The sequence below is a fragment of the Vigna umbellata genome, chromosome 1 (assembly GCF_029865625.1).
Source record: "Vigna umbellata cultivar VRB3 chromosome 1, Vumbellata_1.0, whole genome shotgun sequence".
In the NCBI taxonomy this organism is placed as follows: domain Eukaryota; kingdom Viridiplantae; phylum Streptophyta; class Magnoliopsida; order Fabales; family Fabaceae; genus Vigna; species Vigna umbellata.
In genome coordinates this window covers 66,212,109-66,234,378 of record NC_142165.1, presented here as the reverse complement: position 1 = coordinate 66,234,378, position 22,270 = coordinate 66,212,109, and the positions used below count along the sequence as shown (strand labels likewise).

Genomic DNA, 22,270 nt, shown 5'->3' with positions numbered 1-22,270 from the left:
GATCAATCAAGCCCTCAAGAATTATTTTACAGTTTCAATCTCAAGTTGGTATCAGAGCAGGTTGTCTGAGTCTCTTCCTACTCTGCCTTTGTTGGCGCCGGTGGCCAACGCCGCCACCGGCGGTCTTAAAAATTTCGTCTTTTATGAAATACCTCACTGAGCAGTCTTGTTCTAGTTTCTGTCTAGTCTCCAAACCCTAGTTGTTGTCCGCAACTTGCCGCTGTCTGGTGCCGTTTGCCGCTGTCCGGTGTCGTTTTTCCGCTGTCCGGTGTCGTTTGTCGCTGTCCAACGACGTTTGTCGTTGTCCAATTGGCACTGTTTTTCACTATGAGGAGCTGTCCACATAAGTTTGTCACCATCAACCTCTGTTCTCTGCCAATCCGATGTCGTCCGCCACTATCCGTCGACGGCTACCGCCACAGTTTAGTCTGACGACCAATGAATTTGGATCGCCTCCTTGAGCGACGGTCAACCCTGCTTGTGTCGTGGGCTAGTTCTCATCCAAGTGTCGTCACGCACGCCACATCTGTTTGACCTCCGCTGTTGCTGCCGTCTCATTTCCTCTAGGGAAGTTAGGGGTTTTGTGCGCATCGAGGAGCGCGACCCATCCCTGGTGGTTGCTGCCTCATTCTCCTCCACTTGCACAACTGCTCTTCAATTAGCTTCTAGCGTGTGCTTGTCACACTTGTCGAAATTACACTACGACATTGCCATTCGTCTTGTCGGAGCTCCTGAGTGCGTTTTGGTACTTGTTTCTTAGTTTCGATGTTTGTAACTTAGACCTAGGGTTTTATTCTTTGATATTTTTGGAATCCTAAGTCCTTTAGATCTATGTTTCATCATTGTTTGACTCGCCGAATCATGTTGAGTCCATATACGTCCTTGGTTTCTGATTTCAAAGTCAGCAAACTGCTCTTGACGCCACTTTGTCACTTTTTTCTTCATTGTTGGTCACTTTCTCCTTGGGCTCGAGGCTAGTTTGTTTAGCCCGTACTTCTTGTGATACAATGCTAAGTATCACGTTTGGGAGTAGTTTAGCACAGAACCTTTGGACCTCCAACCTGTCTTTGGCCTTTAATGTCATCATAAGTCTCAATCTTTGTTTCTTGAATCTGTCATCCTTACGGTTCTCAACACAATCCAACCATGGTTCCTAGTGGTCCTTTGATGAATAAAGGAGATCATTATGACCTTCCACCTTCACAGTATCGTCGTTCGCCGTGAGGGGGAGTATCTTTCAACCACTACAGGCCCCATCTGATGGCAATTTAATCCCTGTAGTTTGTCGCTTTTAGCCACTACAGGCCCCATCCTTACTTGATGGCAGTTTAGTCCCTATAGTATGTTTTTGTCCACTGGAGGCTCCATCCTTACTTGATGGCAATTTAGTCCCTGTAGGCTACATCAATGGCAATTTAGTCTCTGCAGGCCCCATCAGTCAGTAATGGCAATTTAGTCCCTGCAGTGAGGGGGAGTATGTTTCCAGCCACTAGTCAGACACTAGTCAAAGGCCCCAACTAGTCAGAGATGGCAGTCCCTACAGTTTTGTTGCTTTCAGCCACTGCAGGCCCCAACTATTCAGAGATAGCAGTCCCTGCATTTTTGTCGCTTTTAGCCATGCAGGCCCCATCTTTACTTGATGGCAATCCAGTCTCTGCAGTTTGTCGTCTACCACTCATCATTCACTTTTGATAGAAATCAACTTTGTCAAAGTCATCCTACTTAAAGGTTCATGGTGCTAGATGAAGTTTCGTGGTTGTCCTATCAACATTAATCATTGTCGTTGTCCTTAAAGGTTCAATTTCGTGGTTGTTTGATTAACTAGTGTGGCAGTTTAACTAGAGTTGTTTGATTAACTGCCACACTTTTCATCTAGAAGCACAATGACATGAAAGATACAGTGACACATAAATTTAAATTAATTCTACCCAACACCGTTTGTATGCGACACATATAATTACTTTAAGATTAATATTACAACATGTGCCATATTGTGGAATGATGGAGGAATGGTTCCGAAGCTTGAAGAAAAGGAGGATTTGAAGGAGGACAAGTGTTAGTGGATGACTGATCTTGAGAAAGGTTCGGCCAACTCTCAAAAAAGAGGCTAGTGGCTAGAATTTAGGAGACTAGCTTAAGGAACTCAAGAACAAGTATGAGACAAAATTAGCATCATATCATTCCTCATTCCGAGTTTAAAATAACAAAGGTGGAAACCCATACACACACACACACATATATATATATATGTGTGTGTGTGTGTGTATGTGTGTGTCTGAATCTTCCCATGTGACCCTAAATTCATGGCACCATGAGTGGATCAAGTGACACTTGTCAAATCATGCTTTTAACATTGCAACAAGTGCAAAATGTGCAAGCCTCTGCAAATGTGTGACTAGACTAGGGTTTCTCTTGGGCTTGAGTGAACCCAATTGAAACCTTAACTAGACTACTCTAGCCGAGTCTAATCCTAGTTTTTACAAGACCTAAAACCAAGCCAAAAAAACCTACATTACTTGGCCCACATACAAGGCCCAAAGCTATAGACTAGCCTGTGCAAATACAAGGCTGGAATGATCTACACTACTTTTGTACATTTTATTACATATTAGGGTTGATCCATGTTGATAAGAGCTTAGCCTACTGAAGTAGTTATTATTATTGTATTCTCTTGGCTGTTGCTATAGTGGTTGGTGCCTTGGTTAGGGGTCTTCCATTATCTCCTCCTTGTAGAGAAATACTAGTCCTCAAATCTGTAATGTCTACTTCATCTGCTTCCACCATCATGCACTACTTTTTTACAATTTTTATTACATATTAGGGTTGATCTAGTGTTATCAAATTTTGGCCATAGCGGTGCCGTGGTGAAAGCCGGTAGTAGTTTTTCAACTTGCCGCCACAAAAAGGCAGTGGCGAAGCAAACTTTTCATGGCGGTTCATGGTGGCCGCTTTTTGCATAGTGGCTGGTGGTGGTGGAGTGGAAATGGGGGAGGAAGTGCGGGTCTGAAAAGTAAAAGGGTGGGAAGCCCCTAACAAAACCCTAACATAAATATTAATAATAATAAAGACATTATACTTCAACATATTATTATTATTATTATTATTATTATTATTATTATTATTATTATTATTATTATTATTATTATTATTAATATGTTGAAGAAGTTTATGTGCCTATTGGTAAGAAGAGAAAAGTTGAGTCGCCAAATTTAGAAATTTGCTGTCATTGACTATCAGTCATTCTTTTGTTTCTTTGCTAACAATTTTAAATTACACAAGTTTACTCACAGATAATGTCGATTGCTTTTGCCAGCATAACACAAATGACCAAATTATATACATTCATTTGGAATGAAATGGCATCTTCTAGGAAGAAAACTATGGATGACTTGATGTCTGGACCTTTCATATTTATACCAAACTCATCTGTCTATGATCATAATGATGCTGTATGTGGGACGTTTGTGTATCCCAATGAAGTTTATTGGCATGATTCAATTGGCTCTGTTCAGCAAATGAAGGAGTTCCATCCTCAGTGCAACTCATCTTATTCCCCTATAAACAAGTCGCTATGCAATATTTACCCTTCTCTTCGTGGTTTCTTTGTTGATGAGTGTCAAGTACAAGAGGCACCTCCTCTGTGCAGCTATATTCAAGTTTTGCTGCAGTTATCAACTGTCACTTCGCCTTCAGAAGCAGCAGATAAAGTAAGTTTTGATTTATATATAGGAAGTGTTTCTTTTACCTGGAATCTTATCCTGTTCTCTCTCCAGATTTTGCAGGTTTTACTAAAGTGGGCAGATGGACTAAAGTCTGGTTCGCTTAGTGTTGAGGGTGTCAATTATCTGAAAGAATGTCTTTCCAAATTAGAGTTTCCTGTGCTTCCCACTGTTCTAGATAGGTGGGTTTCGTTGCATCCTTCTTTCGGTCTTGTCTGCTGGTGTGATGATAAGAAGTTGAAAAAGGAATTCGAACATTCGGAAAACCTGGACTTTCTCAATTTTGGAGAACTGACCGATCATTGTAAGGAAATGGTGCAAGAAAAAATTTCCATCGTCATGAAAAGCTTTGGTATTCCAGCTATCTCGGAGGTATGATCACATTTTCTCCTGTGATTCTGTTTTTCTCTGTTATATGTTCTTGCACTCTAGACTATTCTTAAATTATTTTCAATCGCATTTTCCCCCTGATTTTATAGTGCTACTGATTAGTTTTATACTTATGTGGTTTAGACATTTCTGAAAAGCTTGATTAGTTCATCTGATATTTAATAGCTTAGTGAGCCAAATGATATCTTGTTTTCCAACACACTTCCAAAGTTCAATAGAAATATCATCGGGACTAACATCTTTACCGTTTTCCATCCTCGTCAAGGCTTCTCTTGCCTCTCCAATTTTAAATATATGATAGTAATCCAATTTTTTGTCCTATTGGATTTCTAGTCCTTTCATATTACAATCTTATGATTGTTCATAATTGTAAAATTTATAAAAGTAATACCTCCCATCCTCTTTAATATATCTTGATCTGTGGTCAGAAGTTTACTTTTTTTCTCTTTAATACATCTTTCTTGATCCAAATATATCTTGTTTGCCTTCTTTATTTTGTTAAGCTTTTGTACTTTTGATCTCCTCTAATCATTCTGTTCTCTTTAAAAGTCTTAAGGTTTTAGATTGTTTCGGTAACAACTTTCCTTTTCTAATTTCGAGCATACACTTGTCCTATTTTCAAACTTATTGCACCCTTTTAGACAATAAAGAACTCTGTTTCTTGCCTTGTTTGAATAGTTTCATTATATTGCCAAGATTCTTCATCTCTCAGCACTCACTGCCTTTCATTCTCCCAAGACTGCTTTAGCAACATTTACTAATCTTCCTAGACATCACATCTCAATGAGGTTAACACTGCCTTTTTATCCCAATTATCTTCGTTCAATAATTTCATCTTAAAAAAGTCTATGTTTTTCTCCATGGATCTGCTACCACTTGATTAGCTTGTTGAGTTTTCTCGTTATGCCTCTTCATGTTACCATAAGAAATCAAAGAATATTTCACAGATGATAAAAAAAATTATTGAGACTTTGAACAGAATTTTCCTTTGTCAGTAAGCTAATAAATAACACTGTAATTTGTTAGTCCTTGGACCTATTTAGAGTTATGACTGACTGAGGGGCATTTAATCAGCCACATAAAATCACTTAACTGGACATAGAGTTATGACTGAGGGGCATTTAATCAGCCACATAAAACCACTTAACTGGACTAGCCTATTTGTCATTATGCGCGTGTTTGGATGAGCTTCTCCACAACTCCTTCTAGGAGCAAAATTAAAAAAATGAAATTAACTTTTTTCATGAACTAAAATTAGAATGTACAGGATAAAAATAAAATTGTGGAAACTATATTAAAGAGCTTCTATAAATTAGCTTATGCATATACTATATTTAACTTACATAGAAAGTAATTTCAATTTTTCCTATTTTATATGTTGCTTCTAAACAGACCCTATATGTTGGTTGATGAACACATAGCTAGTTTAAAATTTATCTGGATGGTTCTTTTTATCCAATGCTTTAGTCAGTTCTATATTTATCTGGCTTGGAGTGTGGGTTTAGACAGGGTAGTAATAATAAGTAAAGATTGTTACTTATAGCTTGGATGTTCCCACTGACCCAACCATCACTGCTGGTCTCACCACCCTTTAGCTATCTCCATTGCTAGAGCATTGGTTCCTATTAAGAAGCAAGTTATTTTCGAAAGAAAAAGAATGTGTACTGTTGTTTGTTCACTTGTGCACAAAAACTGTGGGAGATTTATTTCTACATTTCATACATGCATGCCTTTATAACAACTTCAAGATTTCCCAATTAATGGCAATCTCCTGCATTTTACCCTCTAGAGTGAACCCCGATGGTGGGGTTATGTTAAAAAAGGATTATTATAAGTTTATGGGTAGATTTATTTCATACGATGGAATAAGTTTCAAAATTTTCCCTTGTACTCTGTTAATATTTAATTTTATCTTTTTTTTTATACAATCCTATACTTCAGAATTTACATCAATGCAATGACATTGTGCAGGTGGTAACTCGGGAACCAATATATTATGGTCATGCTGATTCTAGTTCAAAAAAGTCATTGGTAAACTGGGCTCTGCCATTTGCGCAGCGCTACATTCATAAATTTCATACCGATAAATACGATAAACTGAAGCATTCTGGTTTTGATATTTTGAAACATCTGAAAGTCGTTGTTGTTGAGAAGCTGTTCTACAGAAATGTTATAAAGACCTGTGGCATTGTGTCGAAAAGACGAGTTGAATGTAGTTGTCTTTTGCAGGTATGTTTGATTCAAAACATTTTATCTAAACGCTGCATCATTTATCTGGATGCATGTTCTTCATGAAACTGAACCAAACTTGATGGAAGTGTTCACTTGGATTCTAATATAAAACATTGAAGTAGGCAACTTTTAGTTTGAAAGATCAATTTTTTTCACCTTGACCAGAGATTTGAATTATGCCCCACACTTGATTGGTTTTGTTTCTTTTTTCTAAGTGGTATTTAGGCATCCTGCATATGAGAAGAGAATAATTTCTTCAAATTTTTAATTTTCTTTAATAATTAAAATGTGAACATGTGCCATCCTTTTTTGGGTTGACATTTCCTGTGTACGATTTGATTCTCAGTTCATCATCAGTAATGCTGGAAATTTTTAGGATTTATGTACTTCATTATTAAAGTATGCTAGAAAGCATTGAGGATTTCTTTGCATAGATCAAACATTTTAGTATATCAGTACTTCATCATTAAAGTATGGTAGAAAGCAATCTGTATCTCAAGCATAAATTACAATTTAGTTACCTGTTGTAAGTCACAATTTTTGTTGAAATAATGTTTCGCTGCTGAACCTGTATTTATATAATGTGTTCGTATGTTGTTACTTACAGGGCAACAACTTTTACACCACTAAAGAATCAGATTATCATTCATTATTCCTGGAGCTCTCTAGTTTATTATTAGATAGGACTTCTGAATTGCACATGGCAAATTTCCTTCATATGATAACAACCATGGCAGAATCTGGATCCTCTGAGGAGCAAATAGAATTTTTCATTTTGAATAGCCAAAAAGTACCCAAACTTCCGGTTGAAGAACCTGTTTGGACTTTGTCTTCTGTTTCTTCACTTGCAGAGTCTGATACTTTGAAACCTTCAGATCGTGTTCCATCAGCAAATGAACAGATCTTTCAAAGAAGGAAGACTGCAGTATGCCCCAACTGGCCACCTGCTGATTGGAAAACTGCACCAGATTTCAGTTATGCCCGGGCCAATGGTTTCAAGACCAAACCAGCTCAGATTAGCAGCTTTTCGGAAATGAAGAAGGATGATATTTCTGGAAGCATAATTTCCCCACCATTTTGTGCTGAACAAGAATCACTTACTGTTGACTGGACCATTAAGGAAGATCCATCAGCAAGTTCTGTGGCGCTAGTGTTGCATAATAATGTGAACTTTGAAGATCAATCATGCAATCTTTTTGAGCCCTCTGCTGTTAGTATCCATGCTGATTCTGATTCTGTTGGTTTGGATGAAGCTATAGATGAATCTGTGGATGAAGCTCATTTTAGTTTGCCAGCATTTTGCAACAGAGAACGACTACAAACTGGCACCTTTGATGCTAACCAAGGGAAGGTTACTGGCAGATTAGGTGAGTTTCTTGCATGCAAATACTTTGTTGACAAAGTTGGCAAGACTTCTGTAAGGTGGGTTAATGAAATTAATGAAACTGGACTTCCATATGATTTAGTCATTGGGGAAGATAACAATGAAGAGTTTATAGAAGTCAAAGCAACCAGATCTCCAAAAAAGGACTGGTTCAACATATCTCTGAGAGAGTGGCAGTTTGCAAAGGATAGAAGCGAATCTTATACCATTGCATTTGTTGCATTAATGGGAAATAATGTCGCAAGGATCACCTTATTCAAAGATCCAGTGAAGTTATGCCAACAAGGTGAGCTGCAATTGGCTGTTATGATGCCAAGGCAACACAAGGCGTTCTCTGTTGTCTCATAGCCTCCATTCGTGTTTATTATATTGGGTGTACAAACTTGGTGAATCTAATATTAATGACTTGCAAATGCATATCATCTGCATCCTGGCTTGGCAGAGAGATCTGATTGGATATCACTTACGCTAGATATGTTCACTTAAGTTGTACACAAGATTTTGCTGCTACATGGGCATCTTTCGTTCTTTTCATGGAGGATTCCTTATGCAAATAATGTGGGAGTAAATAGCAGAATTTTTTCATCTTTTCATATTCCTAGATTCAGTTTCACTTAGGTCTTCTATTTTTTAAAAGAATTTATTGTCAGCTTCAGCTATTTGTATGTGTATATCTAGCGTTTGTGCCTTCAACATTTATGTAAATTTTTCGTTTAATTATGCGAACCTCATGGTCCAGCCGTCAAACATGTAAATACGAACTTGTTTCCATTTTGTAGGTAACATGATAGCCCCAATTTGATTTTCGATGAATTAGCTAATTTTTGGGATATAAATATGTATTATTCTACTGATTTAGAATTTTTTCTTTTCTCAAATGATTTCATCGTAGCACTTCCTTTTCTTGTCAGATCTTTTAGATGGCATATGCTGCGTGCCAACCAAAAGAGAAGAAGAATGTATTTAAAAACTTAGAAAGAGGATGGCTGGAAGGGGTTTAATATATTGGGCATGAATAGTGAAAATGGGTTTCCTTTGGCCCTTTTCCTCCCATTTTAGATGTTCGAATTTTAATCCTCCATTGCTTTATTTAACTATTATCTATTATATTATAGTATCATTTATAGTTATAGAATTATAGAACATGATATTAACATGTTAGTAACATTAACTCGTAGGCAAATTGTCGTTATTCTTGTTGTTTTTCATTTCTCCATAGTAGTCACCCGTATTTTTTTTCCTATATACCTGATGTCATTTTGGTTACAGAGGATATAGGTTCTACCATTTATTTTTTCCTCCAGTCCTGAATGGTGCATTAATAGTTTATTCATAGTGGTTGTTCTTTTCGCAACTAAATATGGTAGTTATGTTGTGTTTCTCCTTGCAATCTTATCCTCAGATTGCATGTTATTTTTTCCGAAGTTCATGAATCATTTAACTTCATACTCGTTAAATTTTGCGCTACATAAACATATTTAGAAATTCTGATGTTTGTGCAAAACGCAATCCAAAATATGCTTAAGTTTTAAAGTGAATCCAAAATTATATAAAATATAAAATATCTCTCTCTTAGTAACTCAAGCAAGGGACAAACAAACAAAGGACAAACTATAGTGGTGTTTCAATGATATGAAAAGAGGTTGGACCAATTCTTAAAGAATGGGTGACTAGAGGAAACTTAGAAGTAATATTTTAGCCTTAATGACTTAAGTTCAATAGTATAACACAAATTTGATAATATAACAATATTCAATTTAAAAGTAAATTTATACGAGGAGGCACATCTATTTATAAACTTAGTCCTAAAAGTGTCTCCAAATTGTAAAAATAAAATCTTAATATTCTAACTTGGAGATCAAGGTAATTTTTTTTTATTAAGAGAATGATACATGGTTACTACTAAGGAAAATCTTATCATTAGGAGTATGACACATGAAAACTATTAAGAAGAAATCATTTTCATTAGGAATCTGCCACACGGAAGCACCATGTGTCTCACAAAAGAGTAGTCTTAATGGAAAAAGAATTTTGCAACCTTTTTTATATAGCATGTTGTTGAGTTTTGAGTTTTCTATTAAATGATTTAGATGCTCGACCTAATAAAATATTGTTATTTTTGACATGCTACTCAGAATATAAATTGCAGGATTTGTAGGAACTTTCTTTGTTGAAGAATAATTGTTTAGTGCGAAAGGTTATTGTATTTAGAGATAAAAACACAGCTCCAAGTTTTATAAGATAAATGTTTAAGCAAGATAAGAGATAAAAACATAGTTTCACTATAATCTTCAATAATATTACAACTGAGTATTCGCACCACTCCTAGTCTTCTCAATGAGCGAATAACTTCCTATTACCCTAGACTGGATGAGTATTCCCACCATTCTTGGTCTCTTGAGTCAATGAATAACCTCTTGTTACCTTAGCTTGGATGAGTATTCGCATCATTCCTAGTACTAAGCAATCTTGCCTAGATTTTCTTAGCTTAACTAAGTTCAACAAGTGTTTTGATTCTTTTCAGAATTTAATTCAACGATTGCTTACAAGTTGTTCAGACTACTACTCTCGCAAAGAGGATGTGATTACAATACAATGCAGTATCAAAACTCGTAGGTGTTTCTTTCTTTTTTTCTTTTTCTCTTTCTTATAATTAGTAAACAATATTACAATAAAGCTCGAGAGTATTGTCTTTCTTCTTTTATCTTCTTTTCTTTTTCTACTCATATGTTTTCTTTTTGTTGAGCTCTTTTTGTGCTTTTATATTGAACACTTTTGAAAGGATGAATATTTCGTTGTATATTATCCTCTTTTTTCTTCATTTCAATGATCTTCTATTTAAAGGGATTTTGGATAAGTGTCCCTTAGACTAAGCTCTTAACCTTGATTCTTGTGTTTTCTCTTTCTTTGTGTACGACAGTCGTTGGTTAAAGTCAACTTGTCAGAGCAAGCATGTTTTTTCAGTATTTTGCTTGAAGTAGGTTGTACTTTCTTTTAGACACTGCTTCAAGTGAAGAACATTATGTGAATATCTCTTTTGTCTCTATTGTCCATTTATGATATTTTAATTTGAAGCTTGTGGATGTGTGTGTAGAAGCTCAAGTGCAAAAATAGACAACTAAGCGAAGTTTAAAACGGTCTTCATAAAATGTAAATTAAGCAAATGCACTCACACAAATTCATCAATTATGCACACACAAAAAACAGAATATTAAGTTCCAAAATCCTCATGGAAACATTGCAGCTCACTAATCACCAATCCAAACAAATTTAAGCTTCCATGAAACCGAATTCAATGCAACAAAAGGAAAACAAAATTGGCATAACAATTGGAGAACAAAATGCAAAACGTAATGGGAATCAAAAACGCAATGCAGCAAACGAAAGTAGAAAAATGCAAATCAAAGAACTCAAAACGAATTGCAATGCGAGAATGAGAATGGAATTTAAAGTGCAGACTCGAAATTTCTAAGATAGGAAAATGAAATTGCATTACTCGAATTGAAAGTGCATCAATGTAAATTAAAAACCTAAAACCCCAAATTAGGGGAGCTCTCCCTTGTTGTCCAAAGCTTAGAAAACGTAAATGAGAGAGTGGGAAGTGTGTTTGGGGTCTGCGCCCCTTTTGCATACAACCCTAGGTCGGAATACAAAATAGGCCTAATCCTAAAAATGACCAAACACGGTCCAATGTGCTAAATCTGTCCAAAAAAGCCTTAAAAACGAAATTACAATTGAAATTAAATTAAAAATGTTGATGTGGCAAGTGGAGAATGATGTGGCATCCCTTTAATGTCCCAAAATAATAATCCAAAAAATATTTGTCAAACAATAATTAGCATCAAATAATTCAAATTAATTAAAATAAGAATTATTTGTCAAATTAAGCCCAAATATCAAAATTGAGGAAATATTTGACAATTAAGCATAATTTCCTAATCAAATGTAGTACAATAAGCTAAGTGAATAGTAGAAAATATTGATTCATCAAAATAAACCACACTTTTGTACTCCTAAGCAAAATCAAGACGCAAATCAAGGAACAATTCAAAGGACATTAGGGGAGTGACACAACCTCAACACACAGAAACAAAAAGACACACAAATTGATTTAAACAATCCTCAATGCATCCTGGAAAAAGAAAAGGAGTAGACAATATCTAAACACTAAGAATCAGAGAAACAAGATAGTCATGGTAATCATCCAAGCAATTCCATACATGGCAAAATAATCAATCAGCTCAAGAGGTGAATCAAAAACAATAGAACCTCACAGATGCAATATCATTGTATCTCTTAAGTGTCTAGGGTAAACAATGTGAACTTAATGCACTCAAGAAAGCAAGCAACAAGTAGGTTTGGCAAACCTCTAATATCAACACTCAAACCATATCCATGTTCAAATCAAAAGCTCTTTTCATGGGATTACTAGGGCCAAGGACAAGAAAGGATAAAATATGGATTAGAAGCTACAAACCAAAAAGAATAGAAGAGCAATGGGGAACAAGTGAAGATACAATCAGATCACACCCAAAAATCTCTAATTCAATCCTCTTCTAAACTCCATTATTCAAAATTTTTTATTTTTCTCATTTTTTTCTATTTTTTTCTTTCTTTTCTTGTCTTGTCTCTTTTCTTTTCTCTTTTTTTTAGAACACAACTGACTGTAAGAGACAAGATACACAACACAACATATTTTCAACACAACCAAGAAGAGGAACTAACTAGCAAAATCATCATAATCCTTAGGAATACCACACTTGTTCCCAAAACAATTTCAAAGCTTGAAAATTCCTTAAGGTTAAGGTAATCATGGTTTTTCACTTAAGGGTAATTAATAAGCTTCAAAACAAAGAAAAGGGAAAGCATAGGCTCAAAGGGGTTATCAAAGGACTAAAACAAGGTTGGCTTATTTGGCTAGAGAGGCTCAAGAATGAAATTGCCTTTATCGCTTCCAAACAAGCATATCAATAAAGAATTATCAACCAGATTCAAGTCAAGGCATATGTGAAAGCAATCAAAAGGTATATCACACACAAGAAAGACATCAAGTGGCTCAAATTCTCATACAAGGTATTTCTATCACAGTTTCATCAATCTCTCTAACATCATAATTATATTTCCAAACATAGAAAAGCAAGGATTTCAAACCAATCATAGTATCAATGAAGCGAAGGACGAGTCTACAACCTAAACAAAGTCCAGAAAGCGAGTGAAACATGAAAAATTGTACACAAGACACAACAAAAAAACCTAGAAAAGAAAAAATTTAACAAAGAAACAAAAACTAACAATGAAAAATCAAAATCTCCCCAAATAGACCAAACTTAAACAACACAATGTCCTCAGTGTGTCAAAAACAATAAGATCAGAGTAGTCAATACAATCAACAGATCATGGACAAGTCTATTAAAAGTGGATAGGGAGAGAGAAAAACAAAAGCTCCCCAAGTCAGGGTGGAAGAGTCCAAACTTGATTGAGCAGAGAAGTCTCTTTCACAACTACATCTACCAAGGAAGGATTGTTGATGAGCGGTTTCAGTCGATGCCCGCTGTCCTTGAAGCTTTTGTCTTTGTATGGGCCTTTGATTTCAACCTTGGGCTCTTGCTGGTCAGATTTATGCGTACCTCTTGCAATAAGGTTAGTGCATTCCAAGTCAACAGAATTTAAATGGAGAGGTATAACTCCCACTCCCAATGTATCGGGATGAACATCAAATATACTTTAAGAACATGAATGAGGTTTAGATTTAGACTCAATATCAACAACAATCTCAAATTCATGTTCAATGCATGGAAAAGAAGCATTCACATGTGATGGCAAAAAGTGGTTGGTATCATGCAAAGAGTGAGAAGTAGAAACATGCTTAACAATAGCATAATCAAGTATCTTAGCACAAAAAATAGACTGGTCCTCAGATGGATTTTTCATGGCATCAAGGATATTAAAATGAATAGCGATGTCGCCAAACTCCAATGACTAGGTACCCACATAAACATCAATTTTAGTTAGTGCATTTTTCAAAAATGGTTTGCCTAAGATAATTGGGGCAAACCTACGGGAAAATCCTTCCTCCATTTCAAGAATGTAAAAGTCAGCACGAAAAATGAGTTCTCCAACCCTAACTAAAACATCCTCTATGTAACCAGTGGGGTGGGCAAGACTCTTATTTGCTAACCGTATGACTACACCCGTAGGTAGCAAAGTTCCAAGAAAAAGAGATTTAAAGATTGATAGAGGCATGACATTTATGGAAGCACCCAAATCAAGCATGACATTCTCAAATTTGTTATTTCCAATCATGCAAGGGATGCAAAATGTATCTAGGTCTTTGCATTTTTTAGGAATGTGAGGTACAAATTTACCTATCAGTGCAGATACATTTCTATCCATGCTGACTCTTTCATTTTCCTTCATATTCCTCTTATTGGTGCATAGCTCTTTCAAGAATTTGACATATCTAGGAATCCTTATCGACCTCTTTCACATTTTTGCTTTGAATTACTTTAAGAGGAAATGGAAGAGGGATAGGTCGATGCTGCATGTCAGGAGATACACTGATGGTGATGTTGGTGGTAGAAGAAGAAAGTCTACGTGAAGAAGAGAAGAACCACCGGAACAGGAAGAGGATCTACCTACCTCAAATGTCCTGCTTGGTCCTCTTTTCTTTGAGATGTAACAGGGTGAGGCTGAGGTGTAGGTGCCGGAGGTGACACTATGGGTATCTGAATTTGCTTCCCAGATCTTAGGGTGATGATACTAACATTTTCATTTCTAGGATTTTGCACAATCTGAGAAGGCAATTTGTCCGAATTTTGGGACTGTGCTTGATTTAGCTGTATGGCCATCTACCTCATCTGATTGGTCAGGCTTTGGATGGAAGCTCTTGTCTCTTGCTAGAATTTCATATCCTGGATAATCATCTGCCTGACTGACTCATCCAATGAAGGTTGAGAAATGAAAGGTTGAGGATGAGCTGCTGGTACAGTCACATCATGTTGTTATTATTGCCTCTGGTATTGCTGGACTGGTGGTGGAGGCATAAACGGTCTACTCGGACCAGAAATATTCTGGAATGGTGTTGGTGGTGGAAATTGTAGTTGTTCTTGTTGCGGGGCATTGGACCATCTCAAATTAGGGTGATTCCTCCACCCTGGATTGTATCTATTACTAGAGAGGTCATAATTTTGTTGTTTTGGTTACGAGTTCCTGTTGTTGTAAATGTTTGCAACATAAGCTTGAGGAGCATCAAGGCCAAAATGTTGTTGTAAAGATGGACAAACATCAGTGTAATGGTCACTAGAAGGGCAAATACCACATAAACTTGCAACAATTGTAGACTTCTGATTCTAATTCCCAACCAGTTGAGTCACCAAATTGACAAGAGTATCTAGCTTGCTCTCTATCTTTCTATTTATAAATGAGGAACAAACACCCACATCATGAACTCCCCTAACAACAATAACATCATTCCTCGCGCTGAACTGTTGGGAGTTAGAAGCCATTTTCTTAATCAAATGTCTCGCTTCAGCAAGTGTCATGTCACCAAGGGACCACTAGCAGCGTGTATCATACTCCTCTCCATGTTGTTTAGACCTTCATAAAAGTATTAGAGAAGGACTTGCTTAGAGATCTAGTGGTGTGGGCAGCTTGCACAAAGCTTCTTAAATCTTTTCCAGTATTCATATTAGCTTTCACCACCGAGCTGCCTAATTCCAAAAATATCTTTCCTTATGGCCATGGTCCTTGAGGTTGGGAAGAACTTCTCCAAAAACAATCTCTTCAAATCATCCCAACTAGTGATAAACCTGGGCGTAAGATAATATAGCCAATCCTTTGCCACACCTTCTAAAGAATGCGAGAATGTCTTCAAGAAGATGCGATCTTCAAGAACATCATGAGGCTTCATCGTTGAACACACAATATGGAACTATTTTAGATGTTTATGCAGACATTCACCTACAAGACCATGAAACTTGGGCAACAAATGGATCAGTCCAGTCTTGAGAACATATGGCACGTCCTCATTAGGATATTGGATGCACAAGCTTTCATAGGTGAAATCAGGTGCAACCATCTCCCTAAGAGTCCTCTCGCGAGGTGGAGGTTGAGTCGTATTGTTCTCAGTAATATGATGAAAAACAGTTTCAGAATTATTTTCAGATGCAGTAGATGTAGAAGATGCAGAATGCACAAAATATGGAACAGTAGACACAAAAGGAGATTGCTCAGTACTATGCAAACTAATGGTATCTAAATGCATAAACTCTAATGGTATGGATTGAAATAGTGGGATTGACTCTAAAGACAAATTCCTAGAATGTCTAGCTAACATATGAAAAGTTCTATCAATTTTAGGATCAAAGGGTAGTAGTTGTCCAAGATTGCCCTTAGTCATGCACTAAGTCAACTCTTATCAGCAAAAGTCAACATAGTGAAATATAGGGAGATAAACATGAAGTATATGCAAACCAAATCAGAATGGGCTGAAAATTTGTGACTAACATTCAAAAATCATGAAAAGATAACACAAAAAGTTCAAAACAAAACTCAAAGTATAACTATGTTAACTGACACAGAAAAGTGAGAAAAACGGTAGAAATAAAACTTCAAAATAAAAAAAATAGAAAACGGTCTCTTTTTGGAATTAGAGGCATGGGCCCGTGGCTAAAGCAACAAGGAATCAATAGCTCATATTTTTTTACCGAAAAAACACATATGATATGTCCAATTCTGACATCGTGAACAGAAGTTATGTTGTTGCAAAGTTGAGGCTTGCCCATTTTTCACAAAACAGAATCTGGACTACCAGTGGTGTTTCTAGGATTTTTCTATCAAAATATGTAGTAAGAGAAGTGAGCACACCAAATTTTAATAAAAAATAAGACCCCTAGCTATCAAACCCAGAAATGCCTATTAATTAGACAAAAGCTAACACTATTCACAAACTACAGAAGTGTCGCTCAGGGCCCTTGACCCAGTGCTGCTCAGCGCCAGCTGCACAACTCACAAAACACACACAAAACTAGACCCATCAAGGCCCCCCTTACATGGTTTGGCCCTAACCCACGTGGGTTGGGGCCATAAAAATCCACAGGACCAAAAATCCCCTCGTAGAAGAAGCCCACGGGGCCAAAATATCTTCAGAAACCCTGTGGACCAGGGCCAACCCATGAGCCTTTTTTTTAGAAAAAATGTTCATTTTGAATACAAGAAAAAATATAATTAACTCCTAATTTGTTAAAAAAATAGTTACTATAGGAGGAGAGTTCTAGAATCAAGAAGCAAAAGCAAAATGACAATATTTATTGAGTTAGATTCTCTAAGTATATAATTAAAGGATCATTTTATAAATTTGAAATTTAAATATTTAATTTCGCTTTTTTAGGTTATAAGTCAGAAATTAATTTTCTATCTAAAATTATCCTAATTGAAATTTTAGAGAAGATTTTCTCTAATTGAAGCTCTTAATTTTAAAAAAAAAATGAGGCTTCTTTATTTTTTTAGAAAGCTATTGAGAAAGAAATTAAATATAAATGATTTTATTTTTCATTTAATACTCAACAAATCATGCTCATAACATAAATAATAAGTAAAAAGAGAAAACTCATAAACCTTGTGCAGGCTGCAGTTGTATTCGCCCATAGGATTCAATCTCGTCGTACTACTAACTCAAAATGTTTACATTTTAAATGTCATAACATACATTTATGTTATGTGTTCTAATTGAAAGTTAAAAATAAATTATTTAATGTGTTAGTTAAAGAGTTGAAACACTATAATATTTGTCATTCTTTAGTACTTTTAGGTCTATTTAAAATTTTCATTTTTTCTATAAATTTTTAAGAAATAAACTTTCTTTTTATAATATAGGTTTAATAGGTTCGGAGGTCCTTATATTTGCGGGTTCGTTTCAATTGGGTCCTCCAATTTTGGAAGTGATCAATTGGGTCCCTAATTTGGTCAATTTGATTCAGTAATAGCATTTTCGTTAAATGCAGTTAACGACGTTAACTTTTTGGGTTAAATATGTTTTTAGTCCCTAAACTATTGACCGTTTCTGGTTTTCGTCCCTCTTCCAAAGTAAGGTACGATTTGGTCCTCAATCTTTAAAAAACGTTCGTTTTAGTCGAAAAAACGAACGTTTTGAGGACTAAAACGAGAACTAAAAACAAAATTTTGAGGACTAAAACGAACGTTTTTCTAAAGAATGAGGACCAAATCGTACCTTACTTTGAAAGAGGGACGAAAACCAGAAACGGCCAATAGTTTAGGGACTAAAAACATATTTAACCCTAACTTTTTTAAGCTGAGGCATCCAGGTGGTACCGTTTGAGCTGTATAGGTGGATTTTTAACATTTTTAATTGTTAAATATATTAATAAATGAAAATATAATTAGAAATTATTAAACATATTAAAGCAATGTTTCTGGGGTAGCTTGTGTGTGAGAAATTGGGGAAATCTGCGAACTTAGGGTTCGTTGGTGGAAATGGCATTGTGGTGGCATTTAGGGAGATACTGGTCACGATCTCCAAAATCGACCTAAATCTTTTCTCTTCTAAGCCTCCCTACGCACAAAGTACAGCTTTCCCATCACATGAAGGATAGCAACAAATGCTATAAAGCCAATGCTCATTACAAGAACCACATTTGGGGAGATCTTGAGTCTAGGGGCATCATCAGTGTAAAATTGGAGCATAGTTCCAGTTGCTCCTCCAGAGGCCCCACCACCGGCTGTTCTCCTCCTCCTCATGTTTGCAGTAGCAGCTGCACTTCCTCTTGGAGGATCTGTTCCACCTAAAGCCATTTTCTGAGATAAAAGTTCCATACATACATTAGGAATCTTGAATTAAAAACAAAATATAAAACCTAAAAAATCAACTACTACAACTAAATCTTCTCACAGCTAACTCAGCCGCCCCTCTAGAACAAATACAAACTCGAATTAGTTAGATATAATATGTTTAATAATTTAATATGTTTAATAATTTCTAATTATATTTTCATTTATTAATATATTTAACAATTAAAAAATGTTAAAAATTCACCTATACAGCTCAAACGGTGCCACCTGGATGCCTCAGCTTAAAAAAGTTAACGTCGTTAACTGCATTTAATGAAAATGCTATTATTGAATCAAATTGACCAAATTAGGGACCCAATTGATCACTTCCAAAATTGGAGGACCCAATTGAAATGAACCCGCAAATATAGGGACCTCCGAACCTATTAAACCTATAATATATCTTATGGTGATTTTGAGAAAAGATTACAAGAGAGAAAAAAACAAAAAGAAAACATAAGTTTAATTTACACATAAAATATTAATACTATTTATGATCCAAAAATTTTAGATAATAAATTTTTGAATTATTTTTAATTTTAAATAGTTAAAAACAGATTGAGTGATATTTTAGAAGTCGAGAAAACAAAACAATGATTCTTTTTAAGAACTGTAAAAACAGTGCAAATATTAAATCAATTTAATATGTTATTATCTCTCTTTGGGGTTATTTTGATATTACTAATTATATATAATTTTCTAATAATTGGTGTCTACAATATAAGACATAATTGTATTAAAATTGACAACAAAGTAAAGCATTTTTATAATATTTTAGTAAAATAAATTTGTAATACTATTTAGTTGTATAAAATTAAGTGTGTGGTTTGCAATTGTTTTTAATTATTTAAAAAAGTGGTTATTTTGAATATTAAATATTCTATTAAACTATAATTAATTAGTTTTATTTAATAATTTGAAATAAGAAATCAATTACATGAATATAAAATTTAGTACTTTTAATAGTTACAATGAGAATGTTGAAGTTTAGTTTCCAAAATTTTTTAGTGGGGCTAAACCAACCTTAACCCTGACCCTAACCCCCTTGAGAGGGGGCTTTGGGGGTTGGGGCTTTTTTTTGGCTCCCATTTGATGGGCTTCTTAAGAGGAGGCTTTTTCAAGAGTGGGTTAGGGCTAGCTCCGGGGTCATGGGTCAAATTGACAGCTCCACACAAAACATAGAACACACACTAAAGTAGAGCCAAAACTGAACCGTTGGTCCTCGGCAATGGCGCTAAATTTGATCGAGGTTGTACCCGAATCAAATTAATGAGCGATTAGAAATGCAGTATAACTAGGAGAATGACCCATAGGTCGTCTCTTAAGGACCAAATGTGGTTCAGGAATTAAATTGAACACATGGTGGGGGGTTTGAAGGTGGTTTTGTGAAATGAAATGGACTAATTAACACACAATTTAAACACAGATTCAAACACAGATTAAAGGCAGGTTGTTGTTAGCTCAACTGCACTTGTTTCCAATAACAGATTTATATCAGATATTCAAGCTTACAACCCTTAATCCAAGAGAAACTAGACAACTAAACGAAGTCTAAAACGGTCTTCATAAAATGCTAATTAAGCAAACACACTCACACAAATTCATCAATTCTGCACACACAGTAATCAACTAAGCGAAGATTATCATCCTCAAACTAAACCACTAAGCGAGAACCAATTGTACAAAACAAATAGCATATATGCATGGCACACAAAACAAAATGAAAATTAAGCTCCAAAAACCTTGCAAGTCACTAATCACCAACCCAAATGGATTTAAGCTTCCATGTAACTAAATTCAATGCAGCAAAAGGAAAATGAAATTGGCATAGCAATTGGAGAACGAAATGCAAAACGTTATGGGAATGAAAAACGCAATGCAGCAAACGAAAGTAGAAAAATGCAAATCAAAGAACTCAAAACGAATTGCAATGCGAGAATGTGAATGAAATTTAAAGTGCAGAATCGAAATTGCTAAGAGAAGAAAATGAAATTACATTACTGGAATTGAAAGTGCATCAAATGTAAATGAAAAACCTAAAACCCCAAATTGGGGGGAGCTCTCCCTTGTTGTCCAAAGCTTAGAAAATGTAAATAAGAGAGTGAGTGGTGTGTTTGGGGTCTGCCCCCTTTTTGCACACAACCCTAGGTCAGAATACAAAATGGGCCTAATCCTAAAAATGACCAAAAACGGGCCAATGTGCTAAATCGGTCCAAAAAGACTTAAAAACGAAATTAAAATTGAAATTAAATTAAAAATGCTGATGTGGCAAGTGGAGAATGATACGTCTGCCCCTTAATGTCCCAAAATAATAGTCCAAAAATTTCCCTACAATTAATAATGACAATAATTAGTCTCAGATAATTCAAATTAATTAAAATAAGAGTTATTGGTCAAATTAAGCCCAAATATCAAAACTTAGGAAATATTGGACAATTAAGCACAATTCCCTAATCAAATAGTACAATAGGCTAAGTGAATAGTAGAAAATATTAATTCATCATTTATAGATATTCATTTTAATTTTGTAGTATCCTCTCATTCCCTTTGATAATATTTGCAAATGAGACAACACCAAAGGTTTTGTCCTTAAGAAAAATGGTTGTCAAATCATTTAGAAAGAAAGTGAGCAGTAGGGATGAGGGAGACAACAAATTTTGTATAATAAGCTGGGATAGTTGTATCAAAGGATGGGGAAGCTTTGTTATTATATATGCATAACATTTTAATCAATGCATCAAATGCATCTTCCTAAGATAAATCTCTCAAAAATGAGTTTTTGGGGTAGTAGACCTTGGACTAAACTCTAACAAGTAGTTGTAAATCCTTAATGCGTACTTGTGTAGAGATTCCAAACACTGCCTTTTTGGTTTTCCTTAGATTTAGGACATGTAATATGGAACGAACAAGGTTTGGTACAACTTCTAAGAGTAGAGATGTCCAAACATATGATTATTCGCTAGATGTTTGCCTATAGCTTCTAAATTTGATGGGACACAGATAGTTTAGATCATAAAGAAAATAACTAGGATATTTAGTAACTAGTAGCCAAATTTGTAGTTTTCTATTTATGTTGTCTTAGCTTCCTGTAATTAATGTATCTAATTTAGGTCTTTAATGAAGTCTTGTTGGACAAAAGATATTTATATAAACATGTTTGTTCCAAGTCGGCAATGACAGGGATACAATAACATTTATAGGAAGGTTTAAATATTCTTGTGAAGGTTTGAATTTTTCTAGTGCAAAAATAACTTTTTAAACCGACTTTGTAAATCGATTATAATTCACTCGATATAAAAAGTGGTGTAGTGACATAACTATAAATATTTTAAGACTTTATATACCAATTGGAACTAGAATTATATATAAAGTTAGGATAGTGACAAATATGTCTTATTTCCTCATGGCGTGAGAGGTGTGACTTGCTTATGTGGCATGTCACACTTGTTGTATGCTTTCTTTTTTACTCCAAATTCAATTCTAGACTAGGTTTTTCTCTCTTTTTTGGAGGTCATTTGCTCCTTTACTCCTATAAATAGAGAAGCTTACCTCATGTAAATTCATTCATAAATGTAGTGGAGTTACTTTATCGAGATTACTCTAGGCTTTACTTCATGTGAATCAACGTAGGCTAGAGTTCCCCTAGTGGCTTCCTCTGGCCTACTTCCTTTACAAATATGCTGGATTATTGTTCAATCTG

General features: G+C 35.3%; 1 protein-coding gene, 1 non-coding gene and 1 pseudogene across 2 annotated transcripts in view; 2 read left to right on the top strand and 1 right to left on the bottom strand.

The window, feature by feature from the left end:
* Positions 1-8,588, top strand: part of NOV (Histidine kinase-, DNA gyrase B-, and HSP90-like ATPase family protein) — a 36,491-nt gene extending 27,903 nt beyond the window's left edge. The window contains exons 10-13 of the mRNA XM_088104090.1: positions 3,314-3,707; positions 3,774-4,091; positions 6,081-6,338; positions 6,949-8,588. Of these exons, the coding sequence (XP_087960216.1) occupies positions 3,314-3,707; positions 3,774-4,091; positions 6,081-6,338; positions 6,949-8,073 (2,095 nt within the window). The 3' untranslated portion in view covers positions 8,074-8,588. The remainder of the gene's footprint in view (positions 1-3,313; positions 3,708-3,773; positions 4,092-6,080; positions 6,339-6,948) is intronic.
* A 6,768-nt stretch (positions 8,589-15,356) lies between these two features.
* On the top strand, positions 15,357-15,463 carry LOC124845754 (small nucleolar RNA R71). The gene has a single exon (XR_007029472.1). It is a non-coding gene; the product is annotated as a small nucleolar RNA R71 (small nucleolar RNA).
* Positions 15,464-18,269: 2,806 nt separating this feature from the next.
* LOC124845752 (protein transport protein Sec61 subunit beta pseudogene) lies at positions 18,270-18,541 on the bottom strand (annotated as a pseudogene).
* Positions 18,542-22,270: the final 3,729 nt, after the last annotated feature.